General features: G+C 38.3%; 1 protein-coding gene across 6 annotated transcripts in view; it reads left to right on the forward strand.

Annotated features, from left to right (window-relative positions):
- Positions 1 to 12,974, forward strand: part of BIRC6 (baculoviral IAP repeat containing 6) — a 186,880-nt gene that overhangs the window by 163,177 nt on the left and 10,729 nt on the right. For all 6 annotated transcript variants that reach the window (XM_065632740.1, XM_065632741.1, XM_065632738.1 and 3 more), the window contains 5 exons: positions 7,427 to 7,572; positions 8,411 to 8,521; positions 9,707 to 9,924; positions 10,380 to 10,541; positions 11,865 to 11,942. In XM_065632740.1, coding sequence (XP_065488812.1) covers positions 7,427 to 7,572; positions 8,411 to 8,521; positions 9,707 to 9,924; positions 10,380 to 10,541; positions 11,865 to 11,942 — 715 coding nt within the window. The remainder of the gene's footprint in view (positions 1 to 7,426; positions 7,573 to 8,410; positions 8,522 to 9,706; positions 9,925 to 10,379; positions 10,542 to 11,864; positions 11,943 to 12,974) is intronic.

A 12,974-nucleotide genomic window follows, 5' to 3' on the forward strand; every position in this document is an offset into this window, starting at 1 on the left:
AATGATGGCTTCTCATCTTTAGAAATGCTGCTATCACTGAGGTCTGACTGTCACCTTCTGTGGAATGTTGCATTTCCATCATGGCTCACACAGCAGGATACACATCTGAGAGGGCCTGATTGTTAGTCATTTGACCAAATAAATGGGTGCTGGATACGTTTGCTGTTTGAAGGGGCAGCCCCGACACTGACACACACGGGAGCCCCGGTGCGCCCCCCAGAACCTCCTGCCTCTGGGAGGTGCTGGAGCTGGTACAGGTTGCACAACGTACTTGCCATCTCTGTTTTTCTCAGTCTTCAACCATTCTAGTTTCCAGAACTGAGGATTTGGGGATTTTAAATCACTAAATCTTCTTTTTTGTCTTCTGACTGAAGGAGCTGGAAAAGCAAATGCAGCAGTACAGATTTGCATGTCTTTCTTTTAATAATTTTCTGCTTCCAGCAATTAATTGGTTTTTTGATTCTGCTGACTTGCTTCCAATTTAAAGATGACTTGTTAAGAAATAATACCCATCCTTCCCTCTAAAATTTAGTGCTGTCCATAAGTATATGCTGAAACATCATGAAAAGAAGGTAAATATAATGTCAAGAAAAGGAGTGTGTAGAATGTTCTTCCTACTATGAACTGAGAATATTTATCAACCAATACGTGAGAGGTTTTCTGAGCAGGAATCCCATTATTGGGAACCCTTTCTAGTAACTCATCATGGACTGGACTTTACCCATTAATTTCTCTAATCCTTCTTGACTGAGATTGCTAGTCTCACATGTCAAGCATGTAATGTACCTGTGGTATATTTTGCTGACTTAATGCAAAAAAAAATAGGAAGGACAAATAACTCTTCTTTATGTTGGATATGCATCTAAAAATGTCAGCTTGTGCTTGCCGGCAATGTTATATAGATAATAGTATATGTAATCTTCTTACAATAGAAAGGAAAATATAGTTGGCTTCTGTGTAATCCATTTCCAGTAGAAATGGATGTAAGAAATTCTCTACCACAATGACTTTTTTTTTTTTTGCAAGTCTGGTCATCTGTTAGCCTCAGATTTAATAGGCATGGAAACTGTATCTTCTGATGTCACTTACCCAGGCTGAAGTCTAAAATATTTCTTCCCAAGAATGGCACATGACCACTGCCCATGAGCTCTTTTAATTTGGTGACATAAAATACGATATGACTAGTCCTTCAGTGTCAGGCAGGGTCTGAAAACTAAGAATTCTAGAAGCATATTCGGTATGATTTTAATAATTTATGGATTTGATAAAAATTCCGTGGTTGGTTCAGTTACATTATCTGTACAATTTTCTTGTATTACTTTGATATATCAGCACAAAAAGAAATCTTGTCTCACTCTAATTAGTTTAAGCATAATACTGTTTGTCTTTAAAGCAGTATATAGACAAGGATGAAAACACCAACAGCCTGAACAGCCTGGACTCATTGGAGTGGAAGGTTTTAATTCCCAGCATTTTAGTTGAAGGTTTGCCAACAATATAAGCAAGTGTTGGCATGTATTTCTTAAATGGGACAATCTGCTGCCCCTTCTAGGTCAAATGCCAGAACAACAACGTAATTGTGGAATATCCTTTCAAAGACAAAACTTTCCTTTATCTCAACAGCAGTTCTACTTGCATATCTACTGAATGTCATCTCCGTGTTGGAGCAAGAGTGTCCACCTGGATCCAGAATTTGAAGCGGAACATCTTTGGGATTTGGGTTCCAGTTAGCATTTAATTTCATTCGCTTTCAAAGGCCATAATAGTCTATAGGTAAATTAGGAAAATTCTGGATAATGGAGAAGACATTCAGGTACGAGATGATTTCTCGTGCCTGTTTGTTGGACTGCTAGGGAGTCAAAAGCCATCACTAATTTGAGTGGTCAGGCTCATGTAGCGGGGTTGTTGCCACGAGGGCTGAGTCTGAGACATGGGTTTGCTGTGGTGGCTGAGCCCTCTGCTGCAGAGAGCTGCCAGTGTGCCTCCCCTGAACCGGCATCTGCTAGGGGAGCTTCGTGGCAAACTGTTAATTTTGGCAAAATAAGCTGACAGCTTACTTGTGTAAGGTGGAGTATAGCAAGCCTATGTCTAAAATTCCTAACCATACTTTCCTTTTCCACATCATCTTTGCCACCCCCATGATAACTGCTTGAGGGAGATCTGAGTTCTGTCATCTTCACACATCTGTCCCTTGGCACACTGCTACTAAGGGTTAATCCTGCCACTTCCAAGGTGGTCTGAATGTACCAGCCCTGCCTATCCCATTGTCGTTATCACCTCAGTGTTTTTCTGTTGTGTGGGAATGCGGCGTTTTCCCTGCTTTTCATTGTCTTCACTGTTATTTTGCAGAACTTCTACATGAAACAGTGCATTTTGCAAACAAAATTTTTTCTTTATAATTGGGTCCCACAATTGAGGCCTAATCTGTTTGAATTCTTCTTTAAGAGACAAAACAAGTGTCTGTTTCTTTTGCTGCACCCTTAAGCTCGTGTTGGGAGCTGATGGGTGGCTGCAGCGAGCAGTCCTGCGGCCTGGGCTGGTTTGGGATGCTTCAGCTTAGTGTCTGTAGGTGCTCCCCCAAGGAGGAGCATGTGGAGCCATCTGAGGAGATTACCAACTGTCACCAGTGCGTGTTTGCAAAGGCACCAGTGTATGTTTGCAAAGGCACTTTCCCGTGTTTGTTTTGCCTGGTTTTGAGAGATTGGTTGAAGAATCTGTGAATTAATGGGAGGAACAAGCTTCTACTTGGTACCTGTGGAAACCTGCAGAAGGTGGGGGACCATGAGAGCTGAGTGATACCATGGTTGCAAACCTGTGGCAGTTTTATCCCAAGACAGTGAAGCATCACCATAAAACTGAACAGAATTCTGCTATAAGCACTGTCTGTTTTACGGAAGGGCTGAATGATTCATTTGGTCTATTTTATGAATACTTTGATAAAGGTATCATTCCGTATCATCACGTTTACCTGTAAGTATCAGGCATGGGTGAGTAAGTATTAGTACTGGCTTTAAAAATTAAAGTTGCCCTGGGAGTGTATCATTCATTATTCATTTAGCACAGCATGAAGAGAAGGCTGTCATCTTCTAGCACAAGCTAAATTAGTGACTTAAATTATTAGCATGTACACTGCTGTCTCTTCTAGCAAATATATTAGTGACTGTCATTCATTTAAATATGAATTGACATGATTTTGTCTGCTTTTTCTTCAGTGGTTGAAAGTCTAAATTAAATATTTGGCTTCTCCTCCACCATGAAAATTGCAATGTTTAGATAAAGGTTTGGCTGGTATTAAATAACTGTATTAAATAACTGCATTAAATTTTGCCTTTCAAGCAGAATCTTGGCAGAAACAAATATACAATATAATGCAGACATTTGGATGTTTTCTAAAAATAGATAAAATGTACAGCAAAATATTGATATGGTTATATATTCGACCATAGTTTATTATTTATGAGTATTATTGTTTCTCATGTTTCTTTGGAATACCACTGAAAAAATCTGTAAATTGGAGCTCAGGAATTTGATAACACTGTTAGTTTATCTACATACATAAATTTATATGCAGGCTGCTAGAGTTCAGGGAAGGAGCTGCAGGATCTTGCTGGCTTTATCATTTTAATTTTGGTATTTCATCTCCCTATTCATATATTTTTGGGGGAGTCTTGTTATTCCCAGCAAGCCCCTCTCTCGAGCTGGGACTCTACTTGTCCCTGTTGAAGGCTTGTGTGTCACACACAGCTGGGAGAGAGCTTGCTGCGGCTGCCAGTCCAGGTGGGAGTGTGGCAGCAGCATAACGGTGGGGATGACACCAAGAAGGGAGGATGACATTCTCTCAACTAATGATTTGCTTTGCCCAGTTTACACATGCTAGCAAATGTAGAATGGTCCCCAGGTTGCTTTTTCATGTGCACACAAAGTAATACCATGTGTTGCAGGTGACACTAAGAAATGGGTTTGCCATTCCAGTAACATTTGCACTATCCTGGAAGTCCCGCTTCCCCGCTCCGAGACCAAACCTCGCAAAGCCTGTTAAAGTATTTATTACTTAGGCCATAGCGCAGGCCCAGAGGCTGCAGCAGCCTTACAGAGGCCACAGAAATCTTTGACCTTTACTTCTCCAAGTGGGGTAAGATTATGGTATATGTAAAACCCCATTCAACTTTTTCACAAGGCTTTGAATTACATTTGTGTCTCTCCCCTTTTATCACCATATAGTTTACGCAACTACAGAGGCTTTTAGATTTTCCAGACCAAGATGTGTTGTTAAATCGGGCAGATGGGTAGATGGACCAGCTGCACACGTCCATCTGCAGTTCCAGAGCTGTTTCACAGAAGATTTTAATTTTATAGTGTACCTAATCTAATTTTCTTTAAATTGCATTTATTTAAGTCATGATAAACCATATTGTAAGGATATTATTTTAGAAAGGGCTTCTGTGGTGTTCTAATGTAAAAGAAATATAAAATGAAGTCTAATAGCTAACGTCTGCGATTAAATTCAGTTCTTTCTCAGATGGCTAGAGATGACAAAACTGTGTGAACTTTACAAATTATAATCAGTGTGAAAATATGTACCACTGGGGAACCTTTGACTGATTTCCCCATCTAGTGTCTAGGGAATTACTTGGTTTACTGTATGTTGATTGTAAATAAACTGAAAAACTCTACTGTTAAATACCTCCAAATAACTTAGAAGTTATGGCAGTATCAGTTGGGTTTTTCCCCAAAAGAGAGAAGAAAAAATAGCACCTTTACTTTAACCATTAAAATATACAAGCGTGACTTGTGTGAGGAAACTGAATGCTGGTAAGGCAGCATGTCTCATTTGGGAGATCTGTGATGCCAGCTAGCTTATATTCACTAAGAAACCGACTGAAATCCCTGATTGGGCAGAATTAAGGTCAAATATGAGACCTGGTTTCTTCTTGGCATCCAAGGTGGAATCACTCCCACACTTTGCTTCCTAAAGTGCTTCTACACAGTCTGATTTCTGGCCTGGCTGGAGAGTGAGGCAACCTGGTCACGTAGACCATCACACGAGCTCCAGATACCTGCAGGTGACAGGGTAGAGCTCTTTCTGCCAACCTTTGATTTACAAGGTATATTCTGAGGAGAGGGGGTTTTTTGTCTATTTGCTCAGGATAACAGCGGATAGAATATTTGTATTAGTGGTAAAAGGGACATTAAGAAAATATGTTCTCTTGCGATACTTCAAAAGCACTGAAGTGTTCACGAGGAACGAGAGGAAATTCTATTATTGGTACTGAGAATTTGAATTTGAGTGCATCTCCTTTTCCTACTGCTTCAACTAGACATATATTCCTTGTCAGCTTAGGTAGTTGACTGTCAGTAACTCAGTATATCTGCAGGAGGTTTTCAGCGTGTGGTTTAAGCCTTTTGTCTAATGAGGCCAACACTTAAATTTTTGTTTTACTCTAAGACCAAGTAGGAGGAAAAGGCTGGTAGTCCAAATTGTAAAACCACGGGGAGGTAGAAGCCCTACAAGGTAACTGTCTTGAAAATAAATTTGTAAGAATTAATTTCACTTTCAGTATCTTCACCAATCACATTTGCATTGCTTTTCATGCAGTTTTCTCTTGGATAAGTCCGTTAACGTTTCATTTTAGTCAAAATTTCTCCAGGGGTTTTTGTAACAAGTACCTTAAGGATTCTACATCAACAGCCAGCAGTTCTAAATCTGTACACTGGTAGCTGCTAGCATGTCTGTGATGTTAAAACAGATATCACTGAGGTTTAGTGGGCTCAAATGCACATTTTTTTTAGTGATTTTTAAAATATTGGCTTAGATTTCCACAAGGAAAAAGGCAGTGATAAGGATTTTTGGAAAATATGAATGGGAGAGGCAGCTGCTGCTTCTTTGTCTTCAGCTGTTCCTCAAACACTGGACAACGCTGTTGGGCTCTGGTGCCTTCCTCCCAACCTCGTGCATCTGAGAGCTCAGCATCGCTTCGAGTCAGCAAGGGGGCTAACAGCCTTTGGGGTTAAATCTGGAACAAGGCAAATGTACCCTGCTGCAGTAATGAATTTTGTTATTAATGCACTCCAGGGGTGTTCTCATTCGATTAGGTACAGTACAGACTTTGAGTATTACTGTAATCACGTCTGCTGAATGGTTTAGAGACTCATTCTTTATGCATGATTTCAGTCTGAATTAAAATACAGAAAGGATACAATTGCTAAAATATGTTTGGGACATCAGAGCATTAAGTTGCTATATTTTCTTGTGTAGATAGCTTTCTGTTTTGCTTCTGGGTATGGTAGTGGGAAAGAGAAAACCAGTGCTTCTTGGCTGTTGAACTTGTTTGACTCTTAAAATGAACAGGTGATATTAAAACAAACACACAAAATGCAGAAATTACAGTAAAATGATTTAGTGGCTGTCAGCATTAAAATCTCTTTAATTTTGCAGAATAGCAATGTAAATTTATGCCAGCTCTTAAAACATAGTAGCTTTTAAATATATACATTTACATTGCACTGTTATCAAATACCATGTCTTAATTTCAACAGTTGAATATATATACTAGTAAATACTGGGTTATCACAATCAAAATATTTAAATATATCTTATTACTAGGCAACTAGCTTCTATCAAACAACAGTGTTAGTATATACTGTATTTTCAAATTATTTCATTATAAACATTTGAGGTGTTTAAATTGGTATTTTAATTTGCAATATATTTATTATAAACATCCAATATAATATAGGCACCTTCTATATTTGTAAGACTATTAAAATTCTGTTCCATTGAACTGCTTATTGAAATAAAAGGTCTTAACTTTTATGGCCAAGAAGAGAACTGCAGAGAGAGACAAACCTCATTTTTGACCTCCTCTCTTGTGATGCCTGAGTTGTAGTTCATAGACATGTTGTGAATTTTTGCTGGTTTCCTAGTGTTTTCCTGTTAGCGTCTTTTAAAGACTCACTAATGTACTGTGGAATAGGAAAGAGTACTTGATTACCTGTTCGGGTCTTGAGTTTGCACTAGGATCTACGTGGGCAGATGAAGTGCACATTCATGACATGATCTATCTGATGCTGATTTTGTGGACTTTTCTAGTGTCTTTGAAAGTGTGCAAACATAAGGACAGCAAGCAGCGTAGCAATCAGGGATAGTAAGTGGTTGAAGCGGAAACTAGTATAATAGTATCACTGGTTTTGTGTTCATATTGTATGTATTTCTGTTTGTTGAATCAAGACTGTATGTTCAGTGTTGTCACAGTTGGTTGCTGCATTCAGTGATTAACCTGGAGATACACAGATATGTTCCATTTCAGAAGACTTGTTTTAATCTTTAATCTTTGGTATTTTTCCTTGTTCACAAATATGCTGAGTATTGTATGACTGGTTGAAAAATATTCCCTCATACTATATCTTATTTCTTTGCTCAAAACAGGTCTAAAAAAGACAAGGCTAAAGCAGGAGTAAAACCAGATACTTCTGATCAAGAACCAGAGGGCCTGACACTTTTGGTACCAGACATCCAAAAGACTGCAGAGATCGTTTATGCTGCTACCACCAGTTTGCGCCAAGCAAATCAAGGTAAAATAGAAATATGTTTATAAATACTGTGTATTTATAACAGTATCATTGTGTATCATTAACAGGTAACTTAGAAATTAGCTTAAGAGCAAGAAAAAGTACTTCCCTCCTGCCCCCAGCCACTGACAACATTTTCAAAGAGGGCTGGAACCTAGTGGTAGTCTTCAGTGTTTTTGTTCAGGAAACAGAATCATTCAAGTAAGCTAGAGTACATCTCACAACGCAATTATGTAGCACCTTTGTTTTTTTTCTTGGCAGAAAACAACATACATGACCTTTATAGTAAAGCCTTTGCTCTTAAGACTAAATCTTATAAATTAGATTAACTCTTAATTAGGTGAATGCAGAACAAAAATCTAAATCATGGCTTAAACCTGCAGACGTTCAAAGGACCACCTGGTTGTATGGTAAAGAAACCTAAAGATTAAGTAGCTTAATCAGGGGAGTGGATGTCAAAAAGGTGTGTAAAATCAGCTCCTGATTTTGGAGTGTGCATCAAGAATACATGTGTAAATGTCCATTCACACAAGCCTGTGTCATACTTCCTATTTTTAATTGGTAAAAAAGTAGAAGAAACAATAAGAGAATATTCATAGCAGCAGTACTCATTATTTCTGAGCTGAGATTAGGACCTTATTTTCTTTGAGCTGTTCAGTTAATAAAATGCATGGTAGTGAGAAAAACAGATTTGTATGTCGTGAGCCCCAGTTTTGATGCTTCTCTGCGAACAATGTAACCATAAAATGTCATTTCAAGTTAAATAATCCCCAAGTTCTTGCAATACTTGTCTCATAATTACATGATTAACTACAAATAGTCATCGCATTTTGTATAACAGAAAAGAAGATGGCTGAATTCTCCAAAAAGGCTGCTGTGAAGCCCAAGCCTTTGTCTGTTTTACGGTCTCTTGAAGAAAAGTATGTGGCTGTCATGAAAAAACTCCAGTTTGGTAGGTTGAGAAGTGTGAATATTTGTGTTTTAGAAAGCAGATACTGAAGAAATATGTAATCTGTTGGACAGACTCCCTGATTATTTTTAAAAGTTACCAACTTTTTTACATATATCACCACTGATACTTTGCACATATGGAAAACTATAGAAGTCTGTGTTTTCAGGTTACCAACTAAAGCACTCTTTGAGCTAATAAATGTTTTAAGCATACACTAGATTTGTTCAAGGGACCAGATGGATTCACTCATGGTGTTCTTGTTTTCATTCCAGTAAAGATTTGTGAGTCTTTCAGTCCTCAAATTATTTTTTTTAAAGCTCATACATGACTGTATATATCTATATATGTTTGTTAATGTAGCTTTTCTTTTTTAAATGGAATAGAATTCAGATCAAAATGTGGGGGATTTTTAAATGAAACTGAAGTAAACTTTATTGTGTGTTGCATTTGGAAAATGTGGTGGGAGTCGGTGCTTATAGTGGCCATAAAGGGAAGGTGTTTTAAAAAAACAAACCAACCACAAACACGTAAAGAACAAATCTCATGCAAAAAGAGCTACAAAATTATTGCAAAAACATGTTCTGTGAGCATTTTTTTAAACTGCAGTGACAGCATTTGCAGTCTCATTTCTTTGCTGTTATATTTGTAAGGGATTTTCCTCACAAATATTTGTGGAGTGCTGGCCAAGAGTAGGAGGTGAGCAAGTTTCTAGTGGTGGCTTTTCACCCAGGCAGCTGTGCTGCAGATTTTGCATAGTAAGTAATTAGAGAAAACTTGCTTCACTGTAGTTTTTTCTGATTCTTTAATAACATTGCAACCACCAAAGAGGTAAGTACCGCTGGCACTCTGCTTCACACCAGTTCCTTTATGAGCATTATTATGTATTCGTAAGTATCATTATATTCCTGGTCAGGAGGGTAGCTGGTAGGTTTCCAAATCAGAAGTGGTGCATATCTGACAAGTCGCATATGAAAGCTGGTAAATTCTCTGCAGGAATTAATTCAACCCAGGACTGTTAATGCTCTGTTTTCTGTGACCACGGTTAACTCACAAAATATGTAATTTTTGCATTAGTATAATGCAAATTAAACTTTCCTGATTTTAATACTCAGAGTCTTTACCCAAGACTAATCCATTATTAACTTCCCTGCTTTCCTGATGCATTAAAATTTTATTCTCTTCTAGATACATTTGAAATGGTTTCTGAAGATGATGATGGAAAATTGGTTTTTAAAGTCAATTACCACTACATGTCTCAGGTAAAAAATGCAAGTGACGCCAACAGTGCTGCCAGAGCCCGACGTCTTGCTCAAGAAGCTGTGACTCTTTCCACATCGCTGCCTCTCTCATCCTCATCCAGCGTTTTTGTGCGTTGTGATGAGGAGCGGCTTGACATCATGAAGGTAAAGAAGCAAAGTTATTTTTATTTCCCTCCTTCAGCTTGGCATGTAAATGTTCAAGCTATTCTGAAGGGAAAAGTTTATTACTCCATTATGGTCCAAGTGTATCTTTGCATACAGCCATTGAAGGCAATTAAAAGGAGTAGGTCTAGAGAAGTATATTAAATATCTCTGGACCTGAAGCCTGGAGCAAAATTCTATTAATAGCATCCATTAGAGGGTAGAGTTTTAGCTCCTCCTGTTTTGCTTTCCATTTGTAATCTGGAGAAATGAACGTTGGCAGAGGGCTTTGTTCACCCGGAGTATCAAAATGGACAGACTGACAGCCTGCACATGATTATGATGTCTAATGGTATTTTCTGATAAGTAGCATGTAGAAATAAAAGCTTCATATATCAACTGTGTGACAAATATAAGGTTTTTTTAAAAAACTGTCATCTTTTTTTTTGCAATGGTAGGTTCTTATTACTGGTCCTGCAGACACCCCTTACGCAAATGGTTGCTTTGAATTTGATGTATATTTTCCACAAGACTATCCTAATTCCCCTCCACTTGTGAATCTGGAAACAACTGGAGGCCACAGCGTGAGATTTAATCCAAACCTCTACAACGATGGCAAGGTAGGTCAGCTTTGTGCTTGGGTATAGACTTAACAAGGGAGTGAAACGGAGGAAACTTTTTTCCTTTTGCAATCAAGTGATCAGCTGCTCTGAACATACGGGAGGAAGCTCTTCAGTGAAAACTGGTCTTCAAACTGACATGAAGGGTTTCAAATGGGAATGATCTCCTCTCTGAATAGTCTTGGAGATTTTTTTAAAGCCTTTATGAGTTGGATTGGATCAAAAAGCAAGTAATTTTGACCTAGACAAATGTTCTTTTCCACCTGCTTTGGTAAATTAACCAGGCAGAAATCTGTTTGGGCCAGCTGAAATACCCTTTCCATGAGCAAAGTGTGCTTCATATCAGCTGCAGCTGAATGTGTTTGCCAAGTGCCTTGTCTCTCTGTTTCCATGCAAAAGTGCTTTTTCTTTAGGAGAAGATAAAAGACTTTTCTTAACCTCGGTATCCTTTATAAAAGAAAATGTAACTCTAAAATATGGACTTCACTATTTTTTGAGAAAACAATAATTAAGCTTTTGGCAATAGAAGTTAAAACAAACAAGTTTCTTCCCTTCCCTCCCCCCCATCTGCTTGGTATGTTGTGGCTCATTCTAAAGGCTCCAGAAAGGTCACAAAAATCTAAGTGCATATCAGGGAGATGTGACTTCTGTGTATATTAAAAATCAGCACACATTAAATTCCCTACAGAGCTATAGAGATGGCTGTGTGTGTGCCTCCACCAAGCACAGGCCCACTAAGTAGCTTCGTCTGTAGCGCTATGGCAGTCCTTCAGCTTTGTGTGTCTGCGTATGTGTATGTCAATATTTAATCCATAGGCTAATGTTTTTCCCTTATTCCACTGTTGTTCATGGCTTCCATAGACTTCCTTAAAGTCCAGATCAGTCATAAAAGTTAAGGAATATTTTCAATTCCTTGATAATCTGTGTGACAGAAACCACCTTTCACATGCTTAAGGAGAGTGATTGTCTTTTAAAATCTACAACAATAAGTGTCACAACAGTATTTAAAGAGGAAAGTAAAGAATCAAATAGTATTCATGATTCATTTATTTTTGGAGCCACAAGAACCATAGGTTTTCCTTGAAGCAAAGTAATCTACCTTGCCTTGTTCATTTATTAACATCCTGTTCTTGTTTATCCACATTATTTTTATCTGCTTTGATTTCAAATTAGTTTCATAGGAAACAGACTTGTCTTCTAGAATGCAGTTATACAAAAGTTTGTCTAAAAAAATGTAAGTGGAATGTTAGCATTCTGTTCTGCATAAGCAGAACAATTTTATCACAGTATTTGTCTGTGGTATTAATAATGTCACCTCTTCAGGTGTGTTTAAGCATACTTAACACTTGGCATGGGAGGCCGGAAGAGAAATGGAATCCCCAAACATCAAGTTTTTTGCAGGTGAGCATTTCTTTGTTTTCTTCAGTAGATATCATTTAGGAGTAGTAAGTGGTCTGTTGATCCTAACAATTCTTTTTCTAGTGCTTTTAAACCAGAATTTTCTTTCTCAACCATAAATAAGACGAAAGTCCAGAAAACATGCTTGGAACACGAGAATACAAACACTGCAGAGTAGACAAGCCCTTCAAAGTGCTCTTTCCAACCAATATTTCTATTGGTCTTGTCCTGGAAGAGCGGCTGTTCATGTGTGCAGCTCATTCCTGCACTGCCTGGACTTTGCTTGGATGATTTAAAATATTTGATTAAAAAAAAAAAAAAGTCTGCAAGATGGCATCACCTCCTAGAACTCTCTATCACAAGCTATTTGTGGTGAAGACAAAGCAGGCTCCACATTGTGAGAGATGAGCGGGTGAAGTGTCTTAGTGCGAACTGTGAAGGTGCTCCTCCAAAGCCTACGAGTAAGCTGAACAGAGGAATAAAGCTGAAGGGAGTTAAAGTGTAGGTGTGCTGTGTTCAATAACAATTAGTGTTAAATTTTACTGGAATTTATTAGGACATACAGCCGTTTATAATTTTCAGCTTTATGCCGTAGAAATGCACTGACTCATAAGCACATACATTAAATAAAAGTAAAGCTTGCAATGGCTTATTTCGTATGCCACTTTCTGAATTTATTCCTTCCTTGGAGTAATTATTACATAGCACAAGGTACATTTTCTGTTCCAAATCCTAAAAAACTGTACAGTTTCTGTTTCAGCATAGTAGAATTACAACCTTGGTTTTCAGAAAAACAGATTTCAGCTTGTTCAGGAATTGGCCTTGGAGAGCTGGTTGATCAATCTCCTAAAAATGCAAGCATGGTCTGTTGCCCTGTGTGGAAGTCAAGCAGGAGTGGCAGAAAGCCAGCATGGGTGAACCAGGAACGACTGCCTAAGCTCCACTGCAAACAGAAAGTACACAGAAGGTGCAAGGAGGAGACAGGCTACTCATGAGAAATACAGACATTGGCCAAGCATTCAGGAGAGAAACTAG

The sequence above is a fragment of the Caloenas nicobarica genome, chromosome 3 (assembly GCF_036013445.1).
Source record: "Caloenas nicobarica isolate bCalNic1 chromosome 3, bCalNic1.hap1, whole genome shotgun sequence".
Classification (NCBI taxonomy): Eukaryota; Metazoa; Chordata; class Aves; order Columbiformes; family Columbidae; genus Caloenas; species Caloenas nicobarica.